Source organism: Juglans microcarpa x Juglans regia, chromosome 3S (assembly GCF_004785595.1).
Source record: "Juglans microcarpa x Juglans regia isolate MS1-56 chromosome 3S, Jm3101_v1.0, whole genome shotgun sequence".
NCBI lineage: Eukaryota > Viridiplantae > Streptophyta > Magnoliopsida > Fagales > Juglandaceae > Juglans > Juglans microcarpa x Juglans regia.
Window position 1 is genome coordinate 8,714,559 of NC_054599.1, and position 20,452 is coordinate 8,735,010.

At 35.7% G+C, this 20,452-nt stretch overlaps 1 protein-coding gene across 2 annotated transcripts; it reads left to right on the plus strand.

Annotated features, from left to right (window-relative positions):
* Positions 1-7,417: 7,417 nt before the first annotated feature.
* On the plus strand, positions 7,418-14,796 carry LOC121257235 (microtubule-associated protein 70-1-like). 2 transcript variants are annotated; one of them, XM_041158179.1, is made up of 11 exons: positions 7,418-8,015; positions 8,108-8,193; positions 8,916-8,981; positions 9,070-9,240; positions 9,429-9,599; positions 9,719-9,874; positions 9,994-10,140; positions 10,254-10,325; positions 10,420-10,959; positions 11,039-11,226; positions 14,380-14,796. In XM_041158179.1, the coding sequence occupies exons 1-11, from the start codon at positions 7,745-7,747 to the stop codon at positions 14,498-14,500; spliced, it is 1,989 nt and encodes a 662-aa protein (XP_041014113.1). In that variant the 5' UTR covers positions 7,418-7,744; the 3' UTR covers positions 14,501-14,796. The 2 variants fall into 2 exon arrangements, with proteins under 2 accessions (XP_041014113.1, XP_041014114.1); XM_041158180.1 differs by having other exon boundaries at positions 7,420-8,015; positions 14,244-14,796.
* Positions 14,797-20,452: the final 5,656 nt, after the last annotated feature.

The following is a 20,452-nucleotide window of genomic DNA, read 5'->3' on the forward strand; positions in this document are numbered from 1 at the left end:
TCTCGAGGAAAACCCATTAATGCACAAAGGCCTACACAATAGCAGCCAGCATCATCTACACCTCCCTCACATGATAAAGACTCACCTTCCAACGGTCATTACTTTCCTAACAATCGGTCTCCTTGTTAGATTTGTGGAAGAATAAGTCATCAAACTCTTAATTCCTATCATTGCATAGATTTCTCCTATTAAGGTTGCCACCCTCAACGTAATTGGTTACTATGGCAGCCCATGCTTATGGAAAATAGGAAGAAGCTCACCACTGGCATCTTGATAGTGGGGTAAACAATCATGTTACCTCAGCACTTAAGAATCTCACAATCCAACATCAGCCATATCATGGTCCTAATCAAGTTACCATTAGCAATGGAGGATGTTAGAATATCAAACACACTAGTTCCACACTTCTCACCACACCTAAAAACCCTTTTCAATTGAATAATGACTTGCATTGCCCCCACTGCATCTTCTAGTCTTCTTTCCATCCAATGGTTTTGCAAAGATAACCAATGCTACTTTATTCTAACCACCTCTTACTTTGTTGTCAAGGATCTACAGACCAAGGACATCCTCATCCAAGAGCTGAGTGAGGTTGGGTTGTATCCTCTCTACCTACAGCAGTTTCATGTTAAATATCAACCCAAGTATGAACAGTAGCTCCTCAATAGTCTTAGATAGCTGCTCCAAATATCAGGCTTGTCTCCAAATATCAAGTTTGTCTCTAAATATCAAGCTTGTCTTCAAAATATCAAGCTTGTCTCTTACATCCATTTTTATTGTTTGTTTGTCTCCTGAGGCTTCTCCTATAAAAGGAGATCATTTGTAAACGAAATAATATCTGAGTGGGACATAGAAGAGGGCCATTTGTAGAGATAGAGATAATCTTGTTGGAGTTTGTATATTTTGTACAAACACTTTGAAATCTATTGTTACCGCTACAGTGGACGTAGGCAAATTGTCGAACCACTTACATATTGTCTCTATCTTGTGTTTGGGTGGTTTTGATACAACAATTGGTATCAAAGCTTCAGTTTTGGGCTACCCAGAAAATTCAAGTTGATCCAAATCAACTTTTGTCCACACCAGGAGGTTCGTCTCGACAAGACGAACACGTTGCCACAAACGGCATCGGAAATGAACTTCTGAGGAGCTTACATGCGCTCCTAGAAGGTTGGAAGGTGCAATTCCCGCGCCAACGGTCGTCTAGAGGTTGAAGACGAGTGCAGACCACGCGCCCACGTGCCCCCACTCGCACTAAAGGTTGAAGACGCACGAGATACACGCTCTCACGCGTCCCCACGCGCTCTAGAGGAAGATGACACGTGAGATACACGCACCCACGCTCCCCCACTCTCGCCACGCGCTCTGCCTGCTATTCTTGTTCAATCTGGACCGTTCAAAATTTCAGATCTGTTTTGGGACTGATCTAAGCCATTCAGAGTCCGATTTCAATGATCCAATAGTGCTTTCCAACTATTTGGATCATTCCGGACTCATCCGTACGGTTGAAATTTTGAAATTCATTTTCAAGAGGCAAGTAATTTTTTAGATGGAATCAGAAGGAGAAAATGCAGGTGATAGGAGCTCTGGAAATGCTAACAGCTCTGGGCGTAGATCCATGGTGTCAAATGCCAAATTTGAAGTTGAGAAGTTTGATGGAACTAATAACTTTGGTATGTGGCAATGTGAAGTCATGGACGTTTTGATCCAACAAGAGTTGGATATTACGCTAGAAGAGAAATCAGAGGACATGATGGAGAGGGATTGAGACAAGCTTAATCGACAAACTCTTGGTATAATCCGTTTGTGCCTTGCCAAAGATCAAAAGTATTTGTCATAAGAGAGATAAAAGTAAGTGAACTTTGACAGAAATTGGAAGAAAAATACTTGATAAAAAGTATTGAGAGTCGCTTATACTTGAAGAAGAAGCTCTTCAGATTCCAATTTCGAGAATGTATGTCTATATCTGAACATTTCAATAGTTTCAACCAGATACTTGATGATTTGTAAAACTTGGATGTAGAAATCCAAGATGAAGATAATGCTTTACTTTTATTAAATTCCTTGCCTGATACGTATGAACATTTGATTACCACACTTTTGTATAGGAAGGAAAAGATTAGTTTTAACGATGTATCTAGTGTCTTGATAAATAATGAGTACGGCAAAAAAGATAAGGAGGTACAACTAAATACATCAAATGAAGCCTTTACAGCAAGAGGAAGACCGAAGTCAAGGTATCCAGGAAAGAAGAATGATTCTTAATCGAGAACACGGGCCACATCACGTGGTTCATCAGTCAGCAGAAGATTTGCCAAAGATGAATGTGATTTTTGTCACAACAAATGGCATTGGAAAAAGAATTGTCCCAATCTAAAGGGGCAACAAAAGAACCAACCCTCCACAGCCAATGTCACAAACAGAGATGAAGATGCAGATCTTGCCTTAACAGGTTTATCATTTATTTGTCATTTTGATGAATGGATAATGGATTCCGGGAGTACCTATCACATGTGTCTCAATCGGGACTGGTTTACTGACTTTACAAAGATTGATGGAGCAGTACTTATGGGCAACAATAATGCATGTAAGACTCAGGGAATAGGTAGCATCCGACTGAAGCTGCATGATGGAACTATCAAGACATTGATAGAAGTTCGATATGTTCCAGACTTGCGGAAGAATCTTATCTCACTTGGGACTCTGGATTCAAAGCGATTCAGAATCAGTAGAGAAAATGGAATTCTAAAGGTGGTAATGGGAATTCAAGTGACAATGAAGGGCTCAAGGGGAGGAAATATGTACTTCTTGCAAGGAAGTACTGTTAGTGAAAGAGCTTCCATAGCCTGTGAGAAGCTTGATGAGACTGATGCTGACACCACCAGGCTTTGGTACATACGTATGGGGCACGCCGGAGAAAAGACTTTGCATATACTTGTAAAACAAGGCTTACTCAAAGGTGCCAAAACTGGTAAATTGTCTTTTTATGAAAACTGTGTATTAGGGAATCAGACGTGGATCAAGTTTGGAATCGTAGTCCATAGTACACAGGGAATACTTGACTATGTACACTCCGATATTTGGGGACCTACCAAGAATGCATCTTTGGGTGGTAAACATTGGTTTGTAACATTTGCTGATGATTATTCTCGTCGTGTATGAGTGTACACGATGAAGCATAAAAATGAAGTGTTGAAGATCTTCCTTGATTGGAAGAAGATGATCGAGACTCAAACCGGCGGGAAGATCAAGCAGCTCAGATAAGATAATGGAGGTGAGTACACTTTAGACCCCTTCATGAAAGTATGCCGAAAAGAGGGAATTGTTAGACACTTCATTGTACGAGAAACATCGCAACAAAAAGAAGTGGCAGAACGGATGAATCGTACTTTGCTAGAGAAAGTACGGTGTATGTTACTGGATGTTGGATTCAGTAAACAATTTTGGACTGAAGCTGTGACGTATGCCTGCCACCTCATCAACCGACTACCCGCAGTTGCCAATGGCGGGAAGACACCCATTGAAATATGGAAAGGTACATATGCTACTGATTATGACTCTTTACACATTTTTGGATGTCCAGCTTACTATCATGCTAAAGAAAACAAAATTTTTAGACTTTAGTACTGATGTAAAAGGGTATAGACTCTGGTGCATAGAGTCAAAGAAGGTAATAATCAGTAGAGATGTTACATTCAACGAGTCTGATATGCTCAAGTCATATGAGCATAAAGACTCACATGAAGGCAACCATGATAGCAAATTACCTTGTCAGTCACAGAAGGTGAAGTTTATTACCCCAAAAGAATCAGGAGTCGCTAATGGAGAGCATGGACAACTTGAGGTTGATAGTCCAGTCACAATATCTCCAAGCCAACCTGAATCAATTGCAACAAATAGGACGAGAGGAGAGACACGTTTACCGGCACGTTATGCAGACTTTGTGACGTATGCACTTCCAACTGAAGGAGATCAGATCCCAACCACTTACAAAGAAGCCATACAGTCTAGTGAACAAACTGAACGGAAAAGTGCAATGAGTGAGGAGATGCAGTCTCTTTATAAGAACCAGACATGAGAGCTTATGCCGCTTCTAAATGGAAATAAGTCAATTAGTTGTAAGTGGGTTTTCAATCAGAAAGATGATCAAGCTGCTAAAGGTGGGATGCGATTCAAAGCTAGATTGGTAGCCAAGGGCTACGCTCAGACAGAGAGAATTGACTATAGTGAGGTATTCTCTCCAGTTGTTAAACATTCATCCATTTGGATATTGTTAACTTTGGTTGCACAATATGATCTTGAGTTAGCCCAACTTGATGTGAAAACAGCTTTCTTACATGGTGATCTGGAGGAGGAGATTTATATGTCTCAACCGGAAGGTTTTAAAGAAGCTGGTAAAGAAAAATTGGTTTGCAATATGAAGAAATCTCTCTATGGTTTGAAGCAGTCACCTCGGCAGTGGTACAAACGTTTCGACCGCTTCATGATTGACTTGAAATACACTCGTTGCCAATACGATCACTGTGTGTATTTCAAACAACTTGCAGATGGATCTTTCATATATTTGCTTTTATATGTAGATGACATGTTGATTGCATGTAAAAGCAAAGTGGAGATAGATTGATTGAAAGCTCAATTGAGTCAACAGTTTGAAATGAAAGATCTAGGAGAAGCACGAAGAATATTGGGATAGAGATTAACAGAGATAGGGTGAAAAGTACAATTCACCTTACTCAGAAGCAGTATCTGGAGAGAGTACTACAACGTTTCAATATGAACTCGAAGACGAAACCTGTAAGTACTCCAATGGCCCCATATTTCAAACTCAGTGCATTGCAGTCTCCTAAAAGTGATGAAGAGTGAGACTATATGAAAAATGTCCCGTATGCAAGTGTTGTAGGAAGCTTAATGTATGCCATGGTGTGTACACGACCTGATATCTCCCAGGCCGTCAGCTTAGTAAGCCGATATATACATAATCCTGGAAAGACACATTGGCATGCGGCTAAATGGATTCTATGCTACATTTTAGAGACCGTAGATCTTGGTTTGAAGTTCGAGAAGAGTGAAGATAGTCTAGTAACTGGATATGTTGACTCAGACTATACTGGTGATCTTGACAAATGATGATCGACAACTGGATATGTGTTCACTATGGCTGGAGGACCGGATTTTGCAGTCTACAATTGCACTATCCTTAACAGAGGCTGAATACATGGCTGTGACAGAAGTCGTGAAAGAATCCATTTGGTTACAGGGATTGTAACAAATTTGAGCTTTAAACAGCAAGAGGTTACCGTTTACTGTGACAATCAGAGTGCAATTCATCTTCTACTTCAGAAGATTGGCACTGAAGACAATCCAGCAAATATATTGACGAAAGTCGTCACAGGGATCAAATTCCAACACTGTTTGGAATTGATCAATATCTTACACTGCTGAGCACCTTCGGGTGCGTTGGTGCCTTAGGGCACATTTGATAGCGGAAATCTCTCATGACAGATATAACAAGTATTTCAAATAAGGGGGTGAAATCATTTGGAGGAAGCAACAGTTTGCAGCAGTTTAATATGGCACATACGGATGGAGGGAGTGATTGTTAAATATCAACCCAAGTGTGAACAGTAGCTCCTCAACAGTCTTAGATAGCTGCTCCAAATATTAGGCTTGTCTCCAAATATCAAGCTTGTCTTTAAATATCAAGCTTGTCTCCAAAATATCAAGTTTGTCTCTTACAACCACTTTTATTGTTTGTTTGTCTCCTGAGACTTCTCCTATAAAAGGAGATCATTTGTAAACGAAATAGTATCTGAGTGGGACATAGAAGAGGGCCATTTCTAGAGATATAGATAATCTTGTTTGAGTTTGTATATTTTATACAAACACTTTGAAATCTATTGTTACCGGTACAGTGGACGTAGACAAATTGTCAAACCACTTACATATTATCTCTATCTTGTGTTTATGTGTATTTTGGATAGTTTTGATACAACATTTCAGTCAAATAAAGTCAGGCCATAACCTGCCACTAGCTCTTCTTTTACTGGTTGGTTTATGAGTTAATGGTTGATGTGTAGATATCCCAGCATATATCCGGTTATGAATGTATATTTCTCTGATAAATGAATGATGATAGTTTCTCTAAAAAAAAAAAAAAACTAAAACCAATTTATTTTTCATTTTACCTGTGAAAAAAGTAGTATCACAACTATAATAATATCAAAACGAAAAGGAAAACCAAATAATAGATTAAATTTACCTTTATTTTGGATCTATAACACTATATAAACAAAAAGGAAAAAAAAAAAGAAAGTAAATAAATGCATCAAAAAGATGTTGGCAGGAAATATAATTCCCATAAATACTTGTTTTAGGTTAATCTTCTATAATTCCCAATCTTGAAATATTAACTTATTCAAGGCGGAAAATCAAATTTTATCCAAATTAATTGGGTTTATATAATTTTTTAGCAAAATTGAAATATCTTTAGTAAATAATTTGAATAACTAGATTCAATTATTAGATAGTTTCAAGATACAAATACGTGATTTTCTTAATCTAAAATAGAACGCCATATCATTAAAAGTTAATATTATGATAGGTTGGAATTACTCATCATTCATGTTCCGGAACTATTTAAGAATTTTGTTAAATAAATATAAAGTTCAAATTCAATTCCAACCATTTATTAATGACTCATCCAAACGTAATTTCGGTTCAGCTGGTTGTGAATGTTGGTTTCTGCAGAAGAATTATTTACAGAAACCAACAATAATATAGTTGTTGTGGGATGGTATTTTAGGTGTAAGAACTCATTTCCTTTCACTATGGTTGGTCTTTTTAATTGTGGATTGTACATGTATTCCCTCCTTTCGTTATCACTTGTTAGTTTTTTTTTTTTTTTAATTATTTTTTTTAACTAGTTTCTAGAGTAATATTGTATTTTTATTGAAACTTAAGGTGCGATTTGAATGGTGAGATAAGATGAGATAATTTTAGATAAAAGTTAAAAGTTAAATTAAATATTATTAAAATATTATTTTTTAATATTATTATTATTTTAAAATTTTAAAATTTGAATTATTTATTATATTTTGTGTAAAAATTTAAAAAAATTATAATAATAAAATGAGATTAGATGAAATATTTTTACTATTCTAATTGGCCTAAATAACTTTCTTGTGAGTTTTTGAATCTAATCCCAAGTTTTTTTTAAGAAATGTTATGGTTTTTTTTTAATATTAATTTTTTTATTTGAATTTATATTTATTATTTAAAAAAAAAAAAAAATTAGACTCCCTTACGCAATCAACTGTAAATATCATTTCTTAGAAAAACCATTCACTAATGACTAAACAGCAGCGCACTGCTCTGCTTTACAGCAAAGCGTGAACGCCATCCCCATATTTCTTTATTCGAAAAAGATTCAATCACACACTCACAGTCTCTCTCACACTGACTGACACACTCCAAGAACGAGATTAGCAACACTAACCACTTGCACTGTTGGATTTAAACCAGTCTCTTTTCTTTACTCATTAGCGAGACACACAGAAAGTATTCACAAAAAGCGCTTCCCTCTCTCTCTCTCTCTCTCTCTCTCTCTCTCTACATATCTGTACATTTGTGTCATGTTATGTGTACATCTGATCTGAAACCCTAGCCTTTCGATCCCGCGGACGAGGTGCATTTGGATGTGAGATACGTAGTTGCTGGAATCGTGGAGTCGGTCAGATCGGCTATAATGGCGGAGGTGTCCGAAGTAGGAGTGTTGTCTCCTGAGACGGCGGCGACGACGACGACGACGTACGCCAGCAATGGCAGTGCTGAGCCGACGTACACTCACGCGTCGCCGGGGCCGCTGATGGTGTCGGGATCGTTTAAGGAAGGGAGGAGCTCGTCGCGTAGGAGAGCGTCCGTGAGGCCCAGCCTCGACGCTGATGAGTTCCTTAACCTGCTTCACGGGTCGGATCCGGTCAAGGTCGAGCTCAATCGGCTCGAGAACGAAGTCCGAGGTGCGGAATGCGGTTCGATCTGCTGCGTTTAGAGCTGATTTGGCTGGGATGCGTGTTTGATAAGTCGTCTTCTTTTGGTTGTGGTTTTGCAGATAAGGACCGTGAGTTGGGGGAGGCCCAGGCGGAGATAAAGGCCTTGAGGTTCTCCGAACGACTTAGAGAAAAGGCCGTTGAAGAGGTCATTTCTATTTTCCTCAATTTTGGTGCTTTATCCCCCTCTTCCTTCTCGTCGACAGATTAGTTAGTTGCATATTTTAATTATTTGTGGTTTTTCTATTTGCTATGCGCATTAAACATTACTTCACTTATCTCCAATTTACAGAGATTTGTAATTATATGGAACAGCTATGATAGTGGTTCGAAGCCCCCGTGGAGGATCGCGATTTCTTGTTTGATTAGCTAGAGTGCTTATATCTTTGGACTATTTGCTTTCTTTTGTTACGTAATATAGACCACAGGGATTGTATATTGAAGTATTTTTTAAAAAAAAAAAAATTGCAAAAGAAACTTCCAGTTTCTCCTAATTTTTGGAAAATGGGTTGTACAGTTCTGCCCTTACTGCCTCAATTTAGCACCTTATATTTGCTTATCTTACTGTGTCAATGCTAGTTGTTTCTAACAGCATAAATATCTCACTTACTTTCCCTGAATTCTTTGGCGTGCTTTATAGCATTAATGACTCTAGATTGCTTGATATTCTAGACAGTTGAATGTTTTGGGCTTGAATTGCATTGGCCATTATCCAGAAATGAAAGTATCTAAAATTTTTGTTTCTGAAGTAATCGACTCTTTTAGTTTTCACGAATTTGATAAACTTGATCAGTCATTCTTTTCTTTATTTCCTTTCCCATTGAAATTGATACTTACCTTGTTTCTCTATGTATTTTCATTACACTGCAGCTCACTGAAGAGCTGTCAAAGGTTGAGGAGAAGCTGAAGTTAACAGAATCTCTTCTTGAAAGCAAAGTATTGCTCAAAGCCTCTCTAAATAGTGCTTTTGTCATTTGGTGCCTATTGTAAAACTCTATTTATTCGACAAAAAAATGTCTTGCAGAATCTTGAGATAAAGAAAATCAACGATGAGAAGAAAGCTTCCATGGCAGCTCAGTTTGCTGCTGAAGCCACTCTTCGAAGGGTTCATGCTGCTCAAAAGGATGATGATATGCCTCCAATTGAAGCCATTCTTGCACCTCTGGAGGCTGAGCTCAAGCTGGCTAAGCAAGAGGTATGTCTTGTCTTCTTCTTTTTCTTCTACTTATGATATCCTGACTTGTAATCAGGAAAGATTTTAGTCATAATTTTCTTCTCTCTTCTTTCACATCTCCTTGCTGTCACCATAAGAAGAAGAAAAAAAAGAATCTATTAGAGGGAAAATTAGTTCAGTCGTTGATTCGTCACCTTGATTCGTTACAGATTGCAAAGCTTCAAGATGATAACAAAGCCTTGGATCGTCTTACGAAATCAAAAGAAGCAGCCTTAATTGAAGCTGAGAGGACTGTTCAGGTTGCTTTGGCAAAGGCCTCTTTGGTGGATGATCTCCAAAATAAAAACCAGGAATTAATGAAGCAGATAGAAATATGCCAGGTAAACCAAATCTTGTATGTTCTTTTTACCCAAGCTTATTGGACCTTGGGATGTGAAATCTTTTTTCTTACTATGCACATTTAGAATGGACTTATATGTCTACTCCTTGTGGGTGCTAGGAAGAAAATAAAATTTTGGACAAAATGCATAGACAAAAGGTTGCAGAGGTTGAAAAGCTTACTCAAACTGTTCGGGAGTTGGAAGAGGCTGTTCTTGCTGGTGGTGCGGCTGCAAATGCCGTGAGGGATTATCAGCGAAAATTTCAGGAGATGAACGTAATGTGCCTGACATATTTGAATGCTCAATGTTGGAAGTTGCCTTATGTTGACCTATAGTTTTCGTCTAGCAGACAGTTTCCTTAAACCTGGTAGCGTTTTACTTTTTTGTTCATCAGGAGGAAAGGAAAACACTTGACCGGGAGCTGGCCCGTGCTAAGGTATCTGCAAACAGAGTGGCTGTAGTGGTTGCAAATGAGTGGAAGGATGCTAATGACAAAGTGATGCCTGTGAAGCAATGGCTTGAAGAACGGAGATTTTTGCAGGTAACTGTTGACTTTCATTTCCTTCTGCTTCAATACTGAGCTTCTATCGATTCGTTCTTTGAGACACCATTTTCTAGTTTCTATCTAATTTTTACCAAACTATGTTGTTACAGGGAGATATGCAGCAACTTCGAGACAAGCTTGCTATAGCCGAGCGAACTGCAAAGTCTGAAGCACAGTTAAAGGTAATCATATGGCTTTTACGGGGCTTGTTCTTTAGTAACTTTGCCATATGTTTTCTTCTTTTAGTGAATGTTGAACATTCTTTATTTTTTGTAGGAAAAATATCATTTACGACTAAAAGTGCTAGAGGAGAGTTTGAGAGGATCTTCTGGTAATGCTCGCAGTACACCAGAGGGACGAAGCACAAGCAATGGGCCTTCTCGTCGTCAGTCCATTGGTGGAGCTGATAACATCTCAAGATTAACCTCAAATGGCTTTTTATCAAAGAGAACACCAACCTCTCAATTTAGGCCCTCTTCTTTGTCCTCCAGCACGAGTGCAGTACTGAAGCATGCTAAAGGCACCTCAAAATCATTTGATGGTGGCACAAGGTCTTTGGAAAGGAGTAAGATTCTCTTAAATGGAACAAGCCCCAGCTATTCATTCAACCAATCTTGTGAGGGAACAAAGGATGGCGAGGGGAATAATAAGTGGAAAGAAAATTCGGATGATAAGCCAAACGAGTTCCAGATGGTGGATACAGAGGATAGCGTCCCAGGGGTTATGTATGAGTTACTGCAAAAAGAGGTCATAGCTTTGAGGAAAGCAGGCCACGAGAAAGATCAAAGCCTGAAAGACAAGGATGACGCCATTGAGGTTTATTTCTTGTCCCAACTGATATATTATTCTATAATTACGCCTCTAGTTAATATATGGTTTTGATTGGTGCTTTCAGATGTTAGCAAAGAAGGTAGAGACATTGACTAAGGCAATGGAAGTTGAAGCAAAGAAGATGAGAAGAGAAGTAGCTGCCATGGAAAAGGAGGTAGCTGCCATGCGTGTAGAGAAAGAACACGAGAATAGGGCAAAAAGGTTTGGCAATGCAAAGGGTCCTGTCACTAGTGCTCAGCTGCTTTCTGCCAGGTACTTTCTCAATATTTTATTTTTACCTCAAGTCATGCCTTCAGCTAAATTAATTGAATAATTTACACAATGCATTGCTGTGTCATGCTTCTGTTGTTTGCTAATTGTTAGATTAGCAGTCAATATATGACTTACTTGTTTCCACCATACCAAAAAAAAAATAATAATAATAAGGCTAGTTGATCTTGGGTTTTTTTTTTTTTTTTTAAGCCAGATATTCATATTTCATTGTTCTTTGTTCATGTTATGTAATGCTCGGAGGGAGGCCCAAACCACATGGGCCTATCCTCTAAAATGACTATTTAGTGGTACAATTGGAGCCCCCATTGGAATCATTATAAAGAGCAATAACATCTCCCTCTTAAGCAATATGGGACCCATACACTGCCTACACTCATCACTCAGAATGGGGTATCACGTATACCTCTTACTCATTAGAAGTAATTTTTGTTTTGTAGAGAAGCCCTTTCCAATGACCTGTTGATATGTCCAACTGTTATCTCAACATATTGAATTAAATTTACTCCTAGGAAAATATTTTTTTTTTTTTATAAGTAAACGGTAGTATTAATAAGGATAGGCAAAACTCAAGTACACAAGATGGTATACAAGAGATAGAACCTATCTAGTTCGTAATATTGGAAACAAGAAAGTCATGCAAATTTAGGCCATTAAAGTCTACAGCTATAGCCCAAAGGAATAAAGTACGGAAAATATTCATAGGCAGTCCCCCCGCAAATTGCCACTAAGGTGCTGAGGACTTTCATTTGGTCTTTCAAATCCACTTTCCATTTTGTACTTTTGTTAATTCCATTAAATGAATCTTAACAAACTTACGTGTAAATTAGATAACAATGATATAAAGAACAAGTAAGCTTGTGGAATAGAGGTGGATTTAGCCTTAGTTTTTATCCTATGTTCGATTTTGGTTCCTGAAATTTTTGAAGTTGTCTTCCTCCCTGTAATTTAGCAGTATAGTCTTGTAAATGAGCCTTAATAGAGTTTTAGTGGCGCAATGTTCATGACTTGCTCTTATCTATTTCTTCTTCCTGGCTAGGTGTTGTCTTTTGTAAGGCCCATGTATTGGGGCTTCGCCTATTCATTTATTGATATTAATTATTTTTAATTGTAAAAAAATGAGCCTTACATTCAGGTTGGCTTAGTAATTTAATTCATGAAAAGTCATGCCATTAAAATCAATTACAATCGACTAATGGAGTATTGAAAAATAGACTTCTAAGCTCATCCATTGACCACTCTCAACCTTCAGAGCTTCTTTCATTCCTCTCCCTCCAAATACACCTCCATAGACAAATTGGAACCATCTTCCATATTGTTGCAATATGAGAGTAGCCCTGGATGTGTTGCCAAGAAGCTAGGAGGTCAATTACCCTTTTCAGTATCACCCAAGCTAATTTCATCAGAGCAAAGAAGTCATTCCACAAAGTCGTAGCAATCTCACAAAAAAGTAATAGATGATCTATGGACTTTCCTCTCTTTTTGCACATACAACACCAATCCATGACTGATGTGGTGTTTCGGTAGGTTGTCAATTGTGAGGATCTTCCCTTAGGAAGTTGTCCATACAAAAGAAATTGTCTTTTGAGGTGCCTTAATACTCTTCCATGGGAATGAAGTTTTATTATTTGTGGTCTTGGCTTGATAATAAGAGCGGACTGCAAACTTCCCTTTCTTAGAAGGGCGCCAAAAGATCTTGTCTTCGGCTCCCCCCATCATATGGTTAGAGTATGCTAGATCATAGAACTTCGAAAAAGCATAAACTTCCCAATCTTGTGCATCTCTGAAGATTATAAGAGGTCCTTTGGATAGGATTAAGAGGTCCGCAATTGAGGCTTCTTTCATTCTTGCTATGCCATAGAATTTTGGATAAGCTTCTTTGAATGCTCCATTGCCACACCATAGATCGTGCCAAAATTTGATTTTGGACCCATAACCCACCTCAAAACTGATCTTGCTTGAATGTGTCCTATCCTCTTCTTTATGTGTTTCCGTAGTCCCACCCCATATGACCCACTTACCTCAGTCAAACACCATCCTCTCCATGGTTCACCATGCTTTGAGTCTATGATGACTCTTCATAATTTTGCTACTTACAAGTTTGCTGTGTAGACATGCCAGTTACTACGAGACCCATTACAGTTTAAAAAAAAATGTCTGCACGCAAATACTTTTTTATGGTAATTGTTATGACAAGTTTCCACATAAGTAGTGTGTTTGCCTTGTGTCAATTAGCAGGAAATTTATTTTCTCAATGAATAAACGAGAAATTCGTAAGTGATTATAACATAGCAAAATATTTATTTTTATTAGCTGACGTGTGCAACATTTTTGTTTTGATAAGTTCGGAATACTTACCAGTTACCACTATGCTACAATGACTTGTTATGATGTGTGCAACATGTTCTGACACTGAAATTAATTATGCATCCACAATGATCATGATTATTGGATTGCTTATTGTACACCCTTGGGATTAGTCGGGACGCTGTTCTTGGACACCTAGTGCCAATAAAAAAAAAACTTTGCCAATGAATCGTGTCTGACCTAGATAAAGGCTGTGCAAAAGGTTTCAGGCAAGGGTTTGGTGGGGTTGGCATGACTTTATTTAACGTGTATGAAGTTTTAGCTTTTTGAAATACATAGTTCAGAATGTTTTGATTACCGAAAGTTTGGTTTGATAATTTAAAAATAATAACCTAGACCCTTTTTTCTCCAATTTGTTTTCCACTATACTCAAAAGTATATTTGTTTTACGCTACTCTCCGTTGCATGTAGTTTTGTAATTAGGCTCTTTCTTGTATACTTCCTATGTACTCGAGCTTTGCCTATTTACGTGGATCAATAAAACCTCTTTTACCTATCAAAAAAATAGTACATTGTAAGTATATATTGCACTCATCCACGAAAGTTTTAACCCAAGAAATGAACCATAAGGACAGAGACTTACCATTATTTATGGAACATATTAGAAGTTGACTGAGTCCTACTTTGTGCAGAAATGTGACACGAGCTGGGTTGACACGCAGTACCCAATGACAGGAATCCTGATTGCAGTTGCTGCAGCAAGTCTGCATAAGCCTTCTTGCTCTTCATTTTTATTTTTTATTTGTAATTTGTAATTCTCTCTTCCTGCACGCCATCCGACGAGTCAGATGTCTCTACTACATTCACTGAATTAGCTAAGACAAGAAACTCCAGAAAGGAAACAGAATCTAAGGAAGAAAATGGTGTACTTCTGACTGTTAGACTGTAATTCCTCTGCTTAGGGATCAGGAAAAGAAAAGGAGGAAAGATAATTCACGTTTGGAGCTAACATTTTGTCAGGTTTTCTTCGAGTGGCCAGTACGTGTGGTTGTATAGGTATCTTATTGGCTTTTATATATATATATATATATATTATTTTTTTTTTTTTGTTCCTTTCTCCCTTTTGAGTTTATATTTGTATTATGTGCCAGAGCCTATAGAGTCCTCTACCAGTTGCTGGTTCATGTTTGTTAATATATTTGCAATATTATATGAATACTAAATAATGAAACTAGGTTTGACGTTTGTGCATGGGGCTCTATAGGATCTGGCCGATGTTTTTCTTCTTCTGCCTTGCTTTGTTCTCTTTTGTACGTTTTCATATTTTTCCCCTTTTGTCTCAATCCCCGATATTCTGACTAGGGCATGTTTGGATGCTAAAACCGTCTCTAAAGAAATAATCAAAGAGAAAAAAATACCGTCTCCAAACTAGATTATTTAAAGAGTAAATTAAAAATGGTTAAAAGAGTAACATAGGGTGCATGAGTTACGTGTCGGTATTTAAAAGAAAAATGATGAGTTATTACTCTTGTTAGTGAAATATAAAATAATATAATAAAAATTATAATGAAATTTACATTCAAACGAAATCAATTTAGATTGAGACAAGAAAATATTATTCTTTTTAAGGAGATTTAAGTCTTTTACGGTGTACAAATTTTTAAATTAACCGGTGTAGTAGAATTTTTCTTTTCTTGACTTAGGATATAATAGATCAAGTGATAGTTGTATAGCTCGAACTAATTCTGTACAAGAGGTTGAGCTCAAAACTCTATCAAAAGAACACATTTCTTTTATCTGAAAATATTCTAAAAAATATATACTTTCTAAGCTTATTTTTCTTATCTCATTTTTTTCAAGTAAAACGCCACCCCCGTATCAAAAGACCAAACAAATATATAACCTGGACAAAGAGAGACTCTAGACGTAATGGACATAACGGGAAGAAAACATAATAGAGCCAACGTCCAGAATTTAATGAGGTCTTAACGATCAAATACAATGAAGAAAAACAATAAAGTAAACTAAAGGCCATAACAAACGGCTCAATTAAAATAAGCCTGTTAACCAACGGCTACTAAAACTAACGAAAATAAAAATTATTATTAAAAAAACTAACATTTTCCCTACTATTTTTAATAATAATAAAATATATAAGAGAGATACTTTCAGACAAAAAATAATTATTGTGTATCATGAAAGTATGCTATGCATTGAACCTTTTAATAAAATAAAAACCTTTACTCTAGAGTTAATAATAGTCTCAGACTTGAATTATGATTGCTTAAGAAAAATAAAGAATTATTATTCACATACAATAACCCGGGTGTTAACATAAGCTTTATTAGCTAGCATATTACGGCCTTGTGCTAATCCCGGTTTCATGAGTGTATTTGAGAATAAACCTAAATCTCATAGAGAGTGGCCCTACTCTTACACTTATATAGGTGAAATCTGTCAAGGGTGCTCCTGTAATTCTTACACCCTACTTATAAGAGCTACAAAATTTTATTAAGAGTTTCTCTAAAAATTCATCCTCCACAACATTACAGGATAATGCACCCACATAATAGGAATGAGAAATAAAATCAATAGTGCATTTTTTACGACCATCATATGATTCGTTTTTCTCATTGAACCTGGTTCTCAGGATCTTTGGTTCCAGGTTGGGTATCCTCATACATGACTCATGAATTTATGGGTTTTAATCTCATTCCCCTCGATGTATTCCAGATCCTTTCTCTTGTCAAGGCTTTTCTTTTTACTTTTTATTTGCTACAACTGATAAAAATTGTTGTTTTGGACACGATAAATATGATATGTAAAAAGCCTATTTTCTAGTATTTATTAGTTATTAGTATTAGCGGATTTGTTCTTTCTTTCCTTTTTTTTCTTTCTATAGTGGAGATAGTCGCACGTAATGACAGATCACGGCCATATTATTTAAAACTTGTGGTAAGAAATGGTTTCGTTCTAATGCCTTAAAATAATATTCCAAAGCTTTCGTATGTTCTCCATTCTTTGTGTGGATCTGCAAGATTATCACAAGACTTAACATAATCCACGTTAATAACACCATTAGTCAAATAAGATCTCACAGTACCGTGTTTTCTTCTTATGGATCTAGATTTACCATTATAGTAACGGTTTTGTACTCTACCAATAGTAGCAGTACTATCACAATGACTTAAAATTAGTGGAGCTGGTTTTTCCCATAAGGGAATCTCATGTAATAAATCTCTTAACCAGTTTGCTTTCTCATTTGCTGAAGCTAAAGCTATAAGCTCAGTTTCCATGGTTGAGCTAGCAATAATCGTTTGTTTTTTAGACTTTCAACATATAGCACCACCACCCAAGGTAAAAATATAACTAGTAGTTGAAAGTGAATCACCTGACAAGGTATTTCAATCAGCATAACTAAAACCTTCAAGTACAGCATGATACATTTTATAAAACAAGCCATAATATTTTGTACCGGATAAATATTTCATTATCCAATCCATTGCAAACCAATGGTCTCTTCCAGGCTTGGTAGTAAATCTATTAAGTACTCCTACCGCATAACTAATGTTAGGTCTAGTACAATCAGTTGCATAACGTAAACTCCCAATCATGCTAGTATATTTCTCTTGATTAATCACATCATCATCATTTTCAATAGAAAATAAATGAACACTAGAATCAAAAGGAGTAACAACATGCTCGCATCCAACATAATTATATTTCGTCAATAATTTTTTTACCTAATGTGATTGATCAAGAAAAATAGCATCACATGTTTTGGTAATTTTGATAACCAAAATAAAATTGACCTCACCAAGATCTTTCATATCAAAATGGTTACTAATCATGCTTTTTGTTTCATCTATGACATGCAAATTAGAACCAAATATCAATAAATCATCAACATATAGGCTAATAATAACATGTGAATTTTTTCAATATTTATGATAAATACATTTATCATTTTCATTTGACTTATAGCCATTTTCAATCATGCAAGAGTTAAATTTCTCATGCCATTGATAAGGGGTATGTTTTAAGCCATATATAAATTTTGTCAACTAACACACTTTACTTTCTTGGCCAGGCTCTACAAAGCCTTCGGGTTGATCCATATAAATTTCTTTATCTAGGTCTTCATTTAAAAAAGTTGTTTTAACATCCATTTGATGAATACTTAAATTAAAAATTGCTACAATGACAATCAATAATCTAATGGATTTTATTCTTGTAATTGGAGAAAAAGTGTCGAAAAAATCAAGGTCGGCTTTTTGTTTAAAACTTTTTGCAACTAGCTTGACCTTGAATTTTTCAATTGTTCCATCTGGTCTAAATTTTTTTCTAAGGACCCATTTACACCCTATGGATTTGCAACCTGGTGGTAATTCAACTAATTTCCAAGTTTTATTATAAATTAGTGAATCCATCTCATCATCCACAACCTCTTTCCAAAATACAAAATCAGGTGATGCTAAAGCTTCTTGTAAATTCTTTGGATTTTCCTCAATATTGTAAATATAATAGTTGAGACCAAATCTTTTTCAATTCTAACTCTCTTATTCCTTCTTAACTCAAAAATTTCTTCACTTTTTAAAGGAGTAGAATAACTTGATTCAGAAAAATTATTTTTTCTAAATACTTGACCCCCACTATTTTTTTATTTGAAAGGAAATTTTTCTTCATGAAAAATTGCATCGCTTGATTCAAAAATAACTTTATTTTTAATATCAAAAAATCGATGGGCTGTGCTATTTTTTGCATATCTAAGAAAGATATAAGTGGTAATTCTAACACCCAATTTGGGTCTTTTAGGATTAGTTAGCTAGCCTTACAAAAGCCAAACAACCCCAAATTTTAAAATATCTCAAATTTAGCTTATACCATCTCCATAATTCAGAAGGTGTAGTTTTTAAATTTTTGTAAGACACCTTATTTAAAATAGACAAACAATCAAAATTGCTTCACCCCAAAAACTTGAAGGAGCGCCTGAATCAATAAGCATAGCATTCGTCAACTCAATCAACGTTTTATTTTTTCTCTCAACTACACCGTTAGATGCAAGTGAGTATGGTGCAGTAGTTTCTTGAATAATTCTCAAGGACTGAACAAAAGTATTAAACTCATTTGAATCATACTCTCAGTTTCTATCACTTCTAAATCTTTTAATCTTTCTACCAAATTGATTTTCAACTTCATGGAGGAACTCTTTGAATTTTTCAAAAGCATTACTTTTATTTTTTAACAAATAAACATACGTATATTTTAAAAAATCATCAATAAAAGTGATAAAATATCTATTTCCTCTATGAGTTAAAATTCCTTCAAATTCACAAAGATCGGTGTGAATTAAATCTAACAATTTGGTATTTTTTTCAACACTTCTATGAGGCCGTTTTGTAATTTTTGCTTGACTACAAACTTTACATTTGTGAAAATCCTTTGTTAGTTTGGAAATTAATCCTAAACTACTCGTAATAGCAACATATCTACTATTGATATGATATAAATGTGCATGCCAAAAATCTAAAGAAGAAAGCCTGTAAATAGAAACATTCGATGCTTTATGCTCAACATTCAATCTAAACATATCATCACAAATATAGCCATTGCCCACAAAAAATCCATTTTTTGTTATAACAAAATTATCAGATTTAATAGTTTGTTTGAAACCTACTTTGTTGAGTAAAAAACTTGACATCAAATTCTTCTTCATATACGGTGTATAAAATACATCTTTAAGTGTCAAAATACACCCAGAGGTAAATTTCAGTTCAACCTCACCACTCCCAACAACCTTGGTTTTACTAGAATCACCAAGTGTAATATCTTTCTCTACTTTAAAAGGAGTATAACTTTTAAACAAACTTTTATTATAGCATATATGCCTATTGGCACCACCACCTTTCAACAAATTGAAATGGCTTATTAAGATGTCCACTGCTTTTCGTGTACTTTTCAATTGTAGGCTCCATCTGAACTCTCCTTAAAATTATTAGTGAAATACACAATAATATAACAAAAATTACAATGAAATTAATATTCAAATGAAACCAGTTTGGACTAAGGCACGGAATTATCGTTCTCTTTAAGGAAATTTAAGCCCTCTGTAGTGTATAAAGTCTCAAATTAACCAGTACAGTAGAACTTTTCTTGACTTGACTCCTGCAAGATATAACAGCCCAACTGATCGTCGTATAGCTCGAACCAACTTTACACAAGAGGTTGAGCTCAAACTTTTACCAAAAGAATATATTTCTTTTATCTGAAAATACTTTAAAAAATATATACTCTCTAAGCTTATTTTTCTCATCTCACTTTTTTCAGGTAAAACGCCACCCCCATATCGAAAGACCAAACAAATATATAAACCGGACAAAGAGGACTCTGGACGCAATGGACATAACGGGAAGAAAAAATAATAGAGCCAACGTCTAGGATTTAATGAGGTCTTAACGATCAAATACAATAAAAAAAAATAATAAAGTAAACTAAAGGCCATAACAAATGGCTCAATTAAAACAAGCCCGTTAACCAACGGCTACTAAAATTAATGGAAATAAAAATTATTATTAAAAACACTAACACTTACTATTTATTTATTATTTTTTTATATTTAATTTTTTATTTTTGTTAAAGAAGTGATTATTAATCAAATTATATATTTTTTAAATTTTTTCTTAATAATTAAGGATGTTAAAAAAATAATAAAATAATAAATACATAAATAGTAAATAAATAATAAAATAATAGTAATCCTATTACTATCATTTTTTTTTTAATTTCTAAGTGACACTTGTCATAAAAGGAAGATTTTTGTAGGGGTTCACACCTTTTGGAAAGGCGTGCCACTGCAAGGCAGTGTATAGTTTGGGCCCCTGTATCCTGGTATCGCTCCCAA

Bases quoted from the DNA above. Each gene is read 5' to 3' on its own strand.
- LOC121257235 (XM_041158179.1), top strand. From the start codon at position 7,745: ATGGCGGAGGTGTCCGAAGTAGGAGTGTTGTCTCCTGAGACGGCGGCG. The intron at 9,600-9,718 runs GTAAACCAAATC...TGTGGGTGCTAG, and splicing joins AGCAGATAGAAATATGCCAG to GAAGAAAATAAAATTTTGGA. The intron at 10,326-10,419 runs GTAATCATATGG...TATTTTTTGTAG, and splicing joins AGTCTGAAGCACAGTTAAAG to GAAAAATATCATTTACGACT.